This window comes from Aphelocoma coerulescens, chromosome 4 (assembly GCF_041296385.1).
Source record: "Aphelocoma coerulescens isolate FSJ_1873_10779 chromosome 4, UR_Acoe_1.0, whole genome shotgun sequence".
Taxonomy (NCBI): Eukaryota; Metazoa; Chordata; class Aves; order Passeriformes; family Corvidae; genus Aphelocoma; species Aphelocoma coerulescens.
The window spans coordinates 43,166,531-43,180,732 of record NC_091017.1 but is presented as its reverse complement, the minus strand read 5'-3'; the positions used below and the strand labels follow the sequence as shown (position 1 = coordinate 43,180,732).

Genomic DNA, 14,202 nt, shown 5'->3' with positions numbered 1-14,202 from the left:
TAGCTTCGGAAGTGTGCATCTTCAGTAGGTACAAACATAAATTCTCTGTATATGGGGAGATTTAGGTTAGATATTAGGAAAAGCTTATTCACCCAGAGGGTGGTTGGGCACTGGAACAGGCTCCCCACAGAAATGGCCACAGCACCAGCTTGGCAGAGTTCAAAATCTTTTGGACAATGCTCTCGGGCACGTGGTGTGACTCTTGGAGATGGCGCTGTGCAGGGACAGAAGCTGGACTTTGATAATCATTGTGGGTCCCTTCCAGCTCTGGATATTCTATAATTTTATGATTCTCAGTAGGAGTACACAATTGCAAAAAGAAAATGTGTCATAGCAATGATTTCTATCATGCTTGGTAATTCTGAGGAACGAAATCATTATGAAATAGTGAGGGTATTAAAAGTCATGTTATTGGATTAAAAAGTAAGCTCTTCTTTCAGCCAGTAACTTGTAAGTTACTCCTTCAGAGATAATGTTTTGTGAAAATTACTGGCACATCATCTAAGATTCTGGATTGAGATATGAAATATCTGAAATGCATTATCTGTATCATGTACATTTTCCAGTTTGACTTGCAGTAATTACTACAAAATTATTTGCGACCCTGAAAAATCTTACTGTAATACACTCTGTCTTGATTTCCCATTCGTGAAAAGCAATACAGGACGTACATAAACTTTCATTTCTTCTGCTCATTCTATGACTTGTTTATTGCTTTAATAGGTGGCAGTCTTTACAATTCTACAATACAATCTCAATTGAGTCCTCTAGATATTAAATCAAGATGAAGTATGCCATGGAATATTTACTAATTTCTAAATAAATGAATAAATTGCAGGCATTAAATTTTCTTTGCTGTTGAAGGTGTAATGCGGTGTAATTGAAGATTCTTTCCTGTCCCACGTTAATTTCTAATCAAACATTTTATTTAAATGAGCAAAACTACAGGAGTTGCATTCATTATGCATATGGCATATGTGTTGTTAAAATGAAGAGTGACAGACCTTTGATTTTTAGCAGTGACATAATCTAAGGCAGAGTGCTGTGATATACATATGGTGGATGTCTGTACAGCATGCCAAAGGGAGGAACAGTTCAGAAAGTTGTTAACTTCATTCCCTTCAAAAAACCTGAATTTCTTAGTGTTTATAACGTGATATGGAGAGTTCAGGATGAATATGTCTCTACTAGAGATTAGTGCCTTTTTTTACTCATTTTACAGAAGTGATACCCAACAGAGAAAAATTAGCCTGTGTTTGCTTGTTTGTTTAAAAAAAATAATTCATTTTCTTCTGAAGAATGGCTATTTTTTTTTTTTTTTAGGAAGGTGATTGCAACATTTTCAGCTACTGAAATTTTGGCAAAATCTTTTCTGTCTTTGGCAGCAAAAAATATAGACTTTGTTTTATCAGCACATGATGGAGTATAACCCCAAATACAAAGAAAATTTCTGGCTGAAAATTTACAGGCCTAACTTAATAGAAATATACTCCAAATACTATTTCTTACAGGTATCTTCTTTCTTTGAATATATTTGGTATATAGCCCATGCAAAAACAATCTCTGAGCATCTTCCTCCATGGTGCACGGGATGTGGTCCCATTGTTCACATCCAGTCTCTCCCCAAAACTGTAGGCACCAATATCTAATTTTTCTAAGTGGGAAGAATACACTGTGGCGAGCTCTGCACTGTTACAGCAAGATTTATTTCTGCTATTCAAGCCATCTTGTTTAAATGTTGTTTATAGCCCTTTCTTTAACACTGCTGCCTGTTAACAAGATGTACACTTAGATTAGTCGTTGAAATAACCAGTCTTCCGCACGTCCCTCACTTTGTTGCAAGTTTGAAGTCCTCTTAAGCAGCAGTTCCAAAGATCATGTGATACGAACAAAATCTCAGCAGTTTCATTACAAAAGCAAATTTCTGGCCTCATTGGCTTCAATGAAAAAGTTATCCTTAAAATTACATTTATTATATATTTCATCAATAGGATATGGATTGTGTGGAGGCTCTGACAGTGCTGGTGACACTTTCAGCATGCATGGGCCCTATCCTTGTTTTCAATTACATGCTTCCAAAGAATTTGAAATGCTAGGTTGGTTTTATTTTCTTCTTTTTAAATTTTTTTTCTGTGATAAATAAGAATATTCCTCAGCCTTTGGTATTTTAGTTTTAATGTCAAAGCACATGATGGACCTAGTGTTTGCCACTAACGTGTTGAATAATACTGAAGAGCAGTTCTGCCCTCAGACAACAAATGTTGCATTTAGAATGACTGAAAGCAATGTCAAACTATTATAGATTTCCCTAGATATAAAAGTAGGCAGGAAGGGCTTATTGCAATTTAAAAAGATGAAGTATAGAACATAAAGTTTCCTGAAGTATAGACTGTATAGTATGTGGGTTGGGAAAAAGTGGACGGAAATTTGTCTTCAACATCCAGTCAGAAATTGTAATAGTACAGTTAGCTTGCGAGAGAGGATTAATGATAATACTAGGTCATTCCATGGAAGCATATTTCCAACTACTTCCAGTCTTTTTATTCAAGCAAGTAGTATTCAAAGAAAAGATTTGCATTAATTTTTTTACAAATTTGATATTAACCTATGAAATTGCATTTATTAATTCAAACATTTTGGAAAAAGATTTTTCTCTTAAAAATTCTGTCTAATCTTATGTCAGTTTCTTGGGAAGTTTGAAAGGTTTTTTTAGCTTGTTGGTTTTTTTTTTTTTTTTTTAATTTCTACTAATAAGTGTAGTGCTTTCTTTATATTGTGACATGCTGTTGTGTTTTAATCCCAGCCAACAGCCAAGCCCCACACAGCTGCCCACTCCCTCCCTCACCAGTGGAAAGTAAAAGGCAGAGAACTCATGGGGTGAGATAAAGACAGTTAGAGGGAAAGCAAAAGCCACGCACACAAGGAAAACAAACCAAGGAATTAATTCACTGCTTCCCATGGACAGGCTGGTGTTCAGCCATCTCCAGGAGAGCAGAGCCTCATCATGCATAGCAGTGACTTGGGAAGAAAAACACCATAATTCCAAACATCCATCCCTTCCTTTTTCTTTCAGCCACTTTATATACTGAACATGATGCCATATGATCTGGAATATCCCTTTGGTCAGTTTGGGTCCTGGCTGTGTCCCCTCCCAACCTCCCGTGTACCCTCAGTCTCCTCCCCACCATGGCAGTATGGAAGGCAGAAAAGGCCTTGGCTCTGCATAAACCCTGCTCAGCAATAACAGAAACATCTCTGTATTATCAGCCCTGTGTTCAGCACAAATCCAAAACACAGCCCCATACCAGCCACTGAGAAGAAATTTAACTCTACCCCAGCCAAAACCAGAATAAATACATAGCAAACTTTTTACCCTTAAGTAAACACTGCTATTTGTGGGAGAGAGGTATACTGGTGGAAAAGGTGGTAAACATATTATGGCTTGGTTTAGTCATGAAACAGTGCTTTTCTGAGTCCCAATTAGACACAGGTGAAGTAGTACCAAAAGATGCTTAGGAAATGAATATAATTTAACTCTGCAGTCTTGGGCTTATAGTCATAGTAGATTGTACTAGCTGTGGAATAACTATTTTATTTTTTTTAAAATATAACTATACTGTATTTGTTAGAAAAGCAGAGTATGTAATGTTTTGAAAAATAGTTTGGTTTTCTCAGTTCTGTGGAACAAATTCCCATAAATTATGATTAACAGACCTTCAAGAATATATTTTGAGGAAAAAAAATGCATTTTATAGAATATTTGCCTTTGTTGTGGAGCAAAATTGTAGTTCAGAGTCATGAAGTAAAACAGACCCATAAAGTTTCCTGTGCTAGCAGCAGGGGTAGAGCACAGTTGTATGTTGGTATTCCTTATCAACAGAAATTTGGAAAGAGGAAAATGGAAAGTAATTGCAGCTTTCTCGTGCTTCACTGTTCAGCAAAGCCAGGTAGATCTGAGGGTGATCTAGTCTGGAAGAAATGAATGATTACCATTTCTCATTACCCCTGGAGAATGAAAGAACAACGAAAGAATGAAGAGGATTTTCAGCATGAGGGAATTTTGAACAGCTATGCAGTACATAAGGTGTCTGTTGTGTGGCACGTCTGCTTAGATTTTCAAAATTTCCAAGGACTATGTAATAATGATTAAATGAAAATATCAGTCTTAATGTCATAAAAATATGAGACATCTTGAAAATGTGAAGTGGATACATTCTGAAAGCTCCAGAACAAAAATAAAAAAGTGAAAGAATAGATGACCTGTTAAAAAACAAACAAGAAAACAAACAAAACTCAAACACCCACTCACAAAGGCAAAACAAAAAGACCCTAAACATATTTTAAGTGTCATGTGGAGGCCTGATTTTCAAGCCTTTGCAGTTGATGACAATTACTGTAGTCCTATACAGTTAACTATTTTATGATAGTAAGGATAGCTGTCCTTTAGCAGTTCTTTTCATTTGAATAATGGCTTTCCTGGCTCCTAAAGCAGGGTAATAACAGGGCTACTCAGGATGTGTAATTGGAGTCTCTGTATCTAGGGGTGTAGTAGAATGCAGTGAGTGGGTAGAGATTTAGTGTGTAGTGTTAGGTCATTATTCAGTGAAGATCTGTACTTGCAAGAGCTGGATAGTGGAGTACATCTGATGGGTCACTGACAAGACTGTATGGTCTTACATGGAGTGAGAGGGTGGCTGGCAAACTAGATAACTATACAGGTTGGAAGTCTTTAATGTACAGAGGGAGTTGTTAGGACAGGAAGGTCTCCATTTTTATTCTGTGCTTAGGGAATGTGATATCGTATCTACATAATATTTTACTCCTGCTACTTGCTATTGAAGCAAGAAGCTGAGAGAAGAAAACCAAAATCCCTTTTCAGCTAGAAGGCGTTTCTGGAGCAGTTATATTGGATTTGTGCAAAGCTGTTGGGGGCGGCATTGGCACTGAGATTTTAGCCTGAGACTTTAGCCAGAGAGGAAGCCTCAAGGACTGCAACAGTTCCCCCAGCAACAGCAGAAAACAGACAGAAAATGCTATGCCTGCTTCTAGCTGCAGAATTCCCATAAACTCCTAGCCCTGTATCACAGAATCACAGAATAAGCTGAGTTGGAAGGGACCCTCAAGGATCATTGAGTCCAACTCATTACACTGCACAGGACATCCCAAGAGTCACACCATGTGCCTGAGAGCCTTGACCAAATATTTCTTGAACTCTGCCAGGCTTGGTGCTGTGACCACATCCCTGGGGAGCCTGTTCCAGTGTCCAGCTGGTGAGTCTGTGCCTGATGCACCCCAGAACATGGTTGTCCCTCCTGGCTGCCAGAGGACAATGACTCAGATGCAATTTGTCATCAACCAAGACCCGTCGCTTTCTTTCTACAGCACTGCTTTCCAGTGTCTCATTCCCCAGTCTGTACTGTACATACAGGGCTGCCCCATCCCAGGTGCAGAATGTGGCACTTTCCCTCATTGAACTCCCTGTGGTTGGTGATTACACAGCCTTCTACTTTACCAAAGCCTCTCTGCAGGGCCTCCCTGCCTTCAGTGGAGTCAGCAGCTCCTCCCAGTTTTCTATCATCTCTGAACTTGCTCAGTATCCCTTCTAGTCCTGCATCCAAGTCGTTTATGAAGATGTTGAAGAGCATAGGGCCGAGGACGGAGCCCTGCAGAACCCCAGGAGTGACAGGTTGCCAGTCTGCTGTCACCACATTCACTGTAACCATTTGTTCCTGACCCATGAGCCATGTGCCATGACCCATGAGTTGCTCAACCCATCACATGGTGTGTTTATCCAACTGTGCGCTGGACATTTTGTCCAGAAGGATCCTGTGAGAGACAATATCAAAATCTTTACTGAAATCAAAAAAGACCATGTCAACTGGCTTCCCTTCATCAGCTGTTGGGTTACCCTGTCATAAAAGGAAATCAGGTTTGATAAGCATGACTTTGCCCTCATGAATCCATGCTGACTGTGACCAGTGACTGTGTTGCCTTTCAGCTGTTTTTCGATACTTACCAGAATGATCCTCTCCCTAACTTTACCAGGCACTGCAGTGAGACTGACAGGCTGTGCCGGTTTGGACAAATTTGGAGGAAAATATCCTCTGATAGAAGGCAGGTTACAACCAGCCCTCCCCCACCAGGTTTGGGAAAAAAAAAAATTTCCTTGGAGGAAAGTGAAAGAGATAAAAACTATTTATTTAACAAACACACAGGAAAAGGATAATAATGCTAAATAATAAAACCTCTCACTGTGGCGAGAAACCTGGGAAGATTTCAGAGTCCTTCCATAGGTGTGGTCTCTCCCTTCCTCCTTGGAGCTGGGTCATGGTGGGCCCACCTCCAGGGCCTCGGAGGAAAATTCTCCTGATGTGTTCTGATGTTGAAACAGTCCAGAAGAGAAGAAGGGAAAATCCAAAGGCCCAGGAAAACAAAGTTCAACTCTCCATCTCCCTCTGGAGAAAAGGAGCCGAAAGCTGGCTGAAGAGCAAGAAGGGTGCTTCCGCTGCTCTTGCTGCTGCAGCAGAAGAATGCAGAGGAGTGTGTATCTGTGTCCTTGAACAACTGCTTTGAAAAGTTCACACAGTTTTTTTCCTCTTCCCCCTCTCAGGCTCAGTTTAAAGGCACAGAAAGGCACAAAATTAATTTCTGGGCAAATAGCAGTGATGAGGAATACATATCATAAAGTCACCCCAAGACACGGGCCTATAGTGGGGTTCTCTTTCTCACCCTTCTTGAAAACTGGGACAACGTTTGCCAGTTTCCAGTCAGCTGGGACCTCTCCAGGTTCCCAAGGCTGCTCAAAATCATCCTGAGAGGTTTTGTGATGATATCAGCCAGCTCTGGGATGGGATTCTGGAATGAATCCCATCAGACTCCTTAGATTTGCAGGGATCCAGCTGGAACAGATCCTGCACCATTTCAGGGTCAACTGGGAGTTGATCATTGTCACAGTCATGGTCTCTAGCTACTTAGTATCACCATCTAGGTTGCAGTTCTGCATAGGATATGCAGATATTGATAAAAATATTATATAAAAACATTGCTTTGCTTTGAAGAGCAACTTTAGCATAGTCCACTGCTAAGGCTGCTCTTTGGTGATACTTGCCAAAAAGCCAAGTGCAGCATGTGCAATGAGTCATAGAATGTTCCTCTAGTACAAAATATCTAATTCTCTCATTTTTGCTGCCCTCAGTCTTTGGCTTTGGGAAATGCAGCATAGTGTCAGGAATCATTTGTTACCATTGAAAGTATTTTGCAGTGGTTTCTCATGGAGATAGGGGACACTGGACTGGGAGATCTGCTAGGAGGAAAGGCCAGATTTGTGGAAGGGAGGACTACCTAACAGCATGCAGGAGAGTCTCATTTTCCCCTTCCAGATGTGGTTTGAAAAATGGAGAGAAAGTTGAAGTAGTACTTTCTCCCTGTTTGTCATTGACAGCATTTGGAAAGCTTCACTTCCAGAGGGGCAAGAATGCTGAAATCATTCTCTCACAATGGGTCTCATTTAAGGATGTGTTGAGGAGAAACTTAGGTACCTTTTAGTGACTGGCAGATACAAAGCAGATAACTTGGTGTGAGCAGCAGAGGGGAACTGGAAGGTTCATATATCCTGCAGCCAAGAACAGCAGACTGGGCTGTACAAATTCTTATAGAGTTGCCAGGAACTGGAAATCATGGTGAGCATTTGGTAAACCAGCAGATATTCTCTTCACAAAGGCACCATAGGGTTTCCATAAGATGCAGTCAGTTCAGGGTGATTCCTTCTATGCCCTGTTTTGCAGAGATGCAGGAGAGGCTGTGCTATAGCCCAGCATACCTGGACTGTATTCCTGACAGCATTTGTTCTACAGACACAGCAAATCTCTGAGTGTATGTGTGTGTATCACAAATTTCATGGAACAAGTCTGAAGGAATATTTAGGAATGCTTCAAAGAGCACACCTCTGAGATTATGCCTGTCACATTGCCATTTTCAAGTCCCTTCTGTAAATCCTAAAAGAAGTCTTAAAGTTGTTCAAAGAAAAGCTTGCTAGATTTCCCACCCCCAAGGGCAAATTAATGTATTTTCCTTTAACTTCACTCTTTGGAATAGTGGGAGGTATTTTGGCTGTAACTTTAGAGATTGCAGCCTGGAGGGCCACCATGCATAGCCAAATGCATCCTTAATAATTGATTTTGAAAAATTAGTGAATAAAAAAGTGGTTTACACTGGAAAATATTGGCATAATAATGCAAGTTCCTACATCTGGGAGAAGTTGAGTGTAAGGAAGAAGGGAAAAGAGTGGAAAGAGAAAATCAACACAGTTGTGCATCTCTTACAAGTATGTAGTATCTGTGAAGAATAAGAGCTTATGGATTTGATAAAATCTGTATCATTTAAAGGATTTAACTTATTTGGTTTTTTAATATTCTGATATTTTAAACAGCAAATGCAGACATGAATTCAACTCTGAGTGGAACAAGACAAGATTATAAACAAGGATAACCCTCCTGGGACATAGAAAGAAGCAGCCCTATTTCACTCTTGCATGGCACAGTAGCATGGGCCTAGGGAGCCTTTTAAAGATATGGCAGATTTGGGATTTAATTTTGTGGAAAGAAATAAAGCTGGAATGGCCCAGCGGAAGGACTGAGTGGTCAGTAGTGTGGAATATAAAGAATGTGCATGGGAAAGGAGGCTGGAAGTAAAAGCGTGGTGTGTGGTTCACCACATCTCTAAACTAGCTGAACTATTAGACAATATGGCACGGATATTGTATATGATCTAGAATTGCAATTTTTACCACTCACTTATGCTGAATTTTCTAGACTAAAGTTTTCACCTTTAAGTTTGTCTGGTATCAGTAATCTCCTGCAGGCATAAGGAACATTTGCATTCCCCCACACCTCCTGAAAATAATTTTTAAAAAATGTTATACAGAAACTATGGGTGTCTGCAAGCCACATAAGTCTGGAAATGCCAGTTTCAGGATGTGAAGCAATACCAACTCTTAGGTGTTAAACAGAAAGGTATTTCTGCCAGAGGTAGGTGATGGAGAAACAATCCAAACCAGGAATTTTGGTAATATCTAATTGCTGTAATATGGGTTCATCTAGCCAGACAACTAATAGAAATATGCAAAATATTAGGAGTAAACATATAAATAAACCTTGGTTGGATTAAAAAATAACCTGTTCTACAGATACTGCAGAAGGCTGCAGCTATTTTTTGCTCACTGCATGGTTCCTCAGATAATTCCATTTGGTAACTGGTGACACATGCATTTAAAAAAAAATTGCTGACTTTCATTTAAAGTCACAGGGTAATATTATTAAGAAACTGAAGAATGTAGGTAACCATATATTAAACATATAATTTTTGCGTTTGGTAATATGCCATTATGTATATTTAGCTCTCTTGGTAGTTGCCAGTCTCTTTAAGCAAATTATTTATGTTTGAATAATCTATTTGCAGAGAATGAAAAGAACAGAAGGAAACTGGGAAATGAAGGAAGGGGGAAGATTTTGAGCATGCCTGCAATAATATATTTGTAAAAGGGCAGAATTGAATGGGAAACCTGTAACTAGCCTGCACATAGTTAATTTTTAAATATAAATCCATGATCTAACTGTCTTGCAGAAATCACTGTGGGGGTTTTGGTAACAATTTGCTCCTACGATGACCATCTGTACAAATATATTCTAAATTAACCATTACATTCTTATGGCTTGAAAGAAGGTTTTTAGGTCTTAATTCTGCTCAACTCTAGCCAAGAATGCAATATACAAAAGCTATTTCATTCCCATTACTCTTATGGCAATATTGACTTAGCTTTGTGAACCTAGTTAAAAAAATAAATGCACAAATAATGAATACAGATTATCATGATAGAAATTTCTCCTTTAAAGCAACAAATACATTGGAGAATTAAAACATACTACCATTAACTCTGTTTATAGTGTTCTGGCTTTTCAAACTGACAAAGATTTTTTTCCAGACATCTTTGTAGTTCAGTCCCTGGGATTTAATCTCTGTAACGTGTTACACTCACTATTGTCCCAGTGAATTTGTTGACAGACAGTAAGTGGGTCACTGCATTGAAATGCCCAATGTAAGCCCCGAGTTCTCCCTTTGCGTTGGCAAGGCAACGGCAGTGGTCCAGGAATCATGCGCAGAACAGGCTCCCAGCCTACTGCTCTCACGGGGTCTCGCTGGAGGGCAGGGAGGAAAAATCCCTTGGATGCTGAAGCAGGCAACGGATTCTTCCCTCTTTTTTAATGTGTCTATTGTCTTAGAGTGGTGGTGGGAGGGACAGAAATGCAAACTTACAAATAAAATGAAGCAATGCACAGCGATTGTCTCTATGTTATTGCTTCATTCTAAACTCTTTGGGTATTAGTTTGGTGGGATTGAATATATTATACATCAGTCAGACCGAGTTGTTCTAATGTATAACAGAAGAAAGATAAATATTTCATAACTGCTTTAGATCTTGCTATGGTTTGCTATTCTCTCCTCCCCTCTGCCACAGCTCCCTGTAGAAAAGAAATGGATAAAGTGCTTTGTTCCGTGAATCTGTAAAGACTCAGAATTCCATGTGCTGGAGTCCTTATGTATGCTAACATTCAAAAAACATCTGCGATAATTGAATTTATAACAGTTTTTCGAAAAGTTGTCTGTACACAGCGAAAACTTGAGTCTGAATATCCACCAGTTCACAGTAATTGTTGATCTAATTAACTGATTTCTACAGTTGACACTAACTGCTAGTATGTTACCGCTAAAATTGGAAGAAAAGGGATGTGAAAAGGAAGGAATTTTGTAATTGCAAAAAGATTAAAATCTTTCCCACTGACCATGTCACAGCATCAATGAAAGTCCTGCATCTGGAGGAAGCAGCTTTGTTACTGACATTGCTCCATGGACTATGTGTTCATTTGCTTCAGTTGAGTAGCTGATGACTGGAAGAGGTATGGACTTTGGCAAACCCATATATTTTTGCAAAATAAAAGAGTTGTACGGAGCTGAGGGCATGTAATGTTCCCTAGCTACAAAGCTTTTTTTCTAAAAAACTATATTCAGGTAGGAATTCCAAGCAGTATTCTCCCAAAAGCAGCCATAGAAGTGGGAACAGTAGCAACAGCCGGCTCTCTTTTGCCATTCATGCTAAGCTAACATAGGGAGCCAGGCTTAACTGTATATTTCACGGAGGTTTCAGCTATTTAAAAAACCCCTGACAATGCCAGTGTTATAATGCTGCACATCTGGACCTGAAATAGCATGTAGCTTTTGTCACCTTCACAATTTGTGTGCTTCACATCCTTGGCTGATTGGCAGAAGTTACTTCTTCTGGAGAGCAGCTCACATAGCATGGTAAATATTTCATACTTCATGTTTTGGGCCAGCAGGTGTTTCAGAAGTACCAGAAAAAATAGAGTTTGGAAACCATCTTATACACAAACAAAACTCAAACTACTTGGGAATCTCAGAACGGTTTTTAAAGTATTTCTAAGTCAGTGCTCTAATAAAAAATGACACACTGGACAAATAAGAAGTGGACAGGCTCCAACTCAAAATTGCTGGAAATAGAAGGTGGGAAAATTAGCTATTAAAATTATTCAAGTTTAAAACTGAGGCTGGATGAACACTGAGTCATGATCTGGTGCAATGCCTTGTTATGCTCTCCATAGATTTTAAGCAAAAGGGAGTAAAGTGTGGAGCTAATAAGTCTTGGTTCTCCCAATATTCGTTGTAGCTTACCTTTCTCTTTTCTTCTTCTCTCAAACTGTCCTTGTCTGACTTAATTCTTTACCTGTGTAGTTTAACTCAACCAACCTTTGAATAGAAGAAAAATGAATTGATTATTATACTACTACTAAAAAAAAAAATGAAAGGGAGAAGAACAGTAGGTTTTGAATTTAAAAAAAAATGTTATTACAGTTTCTAAAGTAGTTGTCTGTTTTAACCTTTCACCTTCATTGCCTTATTATTATGTAGGCAATTGAAGGTGTATTTGCCTTTTCCTTCATTTTCAGTTCAAGTTTGGAGAAACTCCATGGCTTTTGAAAGAATTGCTTGTTCCTTGATAAATGGGAAATAATGTAAAAATAATGCAAAAAAATTTTCAACTTTTCGAACCATTTTTATAAAACAATTATCTTTTTTTTTTTTTTTACCTTTAGGAAGTTTCCAGTCTCTTGTAACATGATTCTTTAATATTTTCCTGCTGTTTGTTTCTCTACTGAGCAAAATAGCAGGACATATTGCTGTTCAGTTTGACCCAAGTAGTCCTGTGATTCCAATTCTTTCTGTGCTGCTTTTACAGAAATTGATAAAACTGCACAGAACCTACTGATGTATTGTCAGCTCTTAAATTATTTGTCTCTGCAGGGCTTTAAATCTCTTCAAGTTCATGAATAGGTGCTTCATATTTCATTGGAACATATTAAGGAATGTGAGAGACGGAGCTGCAAAAAAAGCCAGGGACAGTAAATAAAATGGCCACAACTCCAGTCACTGGCATGGAGGACTCAGATTTCTAGAGGCTGTGCTAAAGGAGTTTATTTTCAAGTGGGTGCACAAGACAGTGGAGGACACATGGCACAGTCTTAAATCTCACAGATTTCTCTGCTTTTATATCCCATTTGTAGCACTGTTATTTTCAATGTGTTACATATTTTCCACAATGAACTTTACATTGTCAAAAGACATGGGAATTAAATTTTGTTCACCTTCAGTGATGCCCTTTTCTCCTTTAGACTGTGTATATGGAGACAGCTAGTACCTGTAGCAAAGTATATCTTAAATAATCACTGGATATCTTTTTCAACAGATGGACTGCAGTGAGAATACAGGAAGCTGGTGCCAACTTCCAGACAGCAAAGTGTGTCAGGGATGAGGATATCTTTAAGACATTAAGGAAAAATATTTTCCCCCTGTACCAAAAATGCCCAGATCCCCCAAATAAAATAAGCCTAAAAATCCTATCACTTTGATTTTTGGTAAGTGATTTACTGCATAACTAAAATGACATCTAATTTTCCAGAAAGAGTAGAAATGCATTTTCATTTTGAAATTATTTTGATTAAATATTTTACTTGTAGCTCAAGATGAAATGCATGCCTCTTTCTTGGGCTGGCTGTCATGTCTTTTGAGTAACCTACTAGAAGTGAAAGGTAAAATATATGTAAATTAGTGTTTGGAGATGGAGAGAAGATCCTTTTACTGGGCTCTGATAAGCTGGGGCTTCTTCTAGTATCTTTTCCAATCATCTTTGTTTGATTGTCGGTTTTGAAAGTGCTAGATGTGACTTTTGCTTCATTCTTAGGGACATAGCACATAGCCTAATGGATTGCAACGTCACAGAGAATATTTACAATTTTCTGCATTTTAAGATCTTGCAGAGTTAACGGAATGCTACTAAATCACCTCTCTCCATGTTTCTTATTTTCATAGTAGTCAATGTTATTGTACTATATCCTGCTGCTCTCTTTTATTTTAAAGTTTCTTTGGGGACTCCGAGGTCTCTTCCTTCCCCTTGATTTCTCTTCCATAGTGGGATGGAATAAAAGCTGAAGTCAATAAATATGAATGGGATGGAACGGAACGGAAGGGAAGGGAACGGAACGGAATGGAACGGAACGGAATGGAATGGAATGGAATGGAATGGAATGAAGCACAATTCTTATTGTCATATGTTTCTGCAGTAGAAATGCTGGGTCCTGAGCATAACTTTGTCAGAGTTCATCTGCAGAGCAAAATATGAATGCCTTTATTTCAACAGCTATGTGTCGGGGTCCTTTCCCCCCTGCCGTGGGGTCCTGGGAGAGGGGCCCTGGGGGGGAGACACAGGGTTTCCCTGCCCCTGCTCAGCCTCGTTCCCCACTGGTTGTTTTGTGTTCCCCTGTGCGGGCAAGGACCCTCGGGTCCCGTAATTGCTGCAGTTCCTCGGCAGAGCCCTGGCCATGCGGCTGGAGAAATAAACATCTCTGAAACATCTAGCAAGAATCGGTCCATAGATATTTCTTTTCCATGGTTCTTCATGTTTGATACACGTGTTACAGTATCCACACTGTAACAAATGGTGGATAATGAGGGCAGAACGATCCCCGATCCCTAAGCGACTGATTTGTGAGTAAACTCTAGAAACTCTGGATTTCTCTTTTTGTTTTTGTTTTGCTATTCCATATCTAAATTATGGAGGAACCATGGGAAGACTCT

The 14,202-nt window shown here is 39.1% G+C and overlaps 1 protein-coding gene across 2 annotated transcripts in view; it reads left to right on the top strand.

The window, feature by feature from the left end:
- Window positions 1-14,202, top strand: part of GPM6A (glycoprotein M6A) — a 118,241-nt gene that overhangs the window by 15,285 nt on the left and 88,754 nt on the right. The window contains exon 2 of one of the 2 annotated variants that reach the window (XM_069012152.1): window positions 12,403-12,436. The exons of the other annotated variant lie outside the window; for it this stretch is intronic. Within the exon in view, the coding sequence (XP_068868253.1) occupies window positions 12,403-12,436 (34 nt within the window). The remainder of the gene's footprint in view (window positions 1-12,402; window positions 12,437-14,202) is intronic. 2 annotated transcript variants of the gene reach the window in all.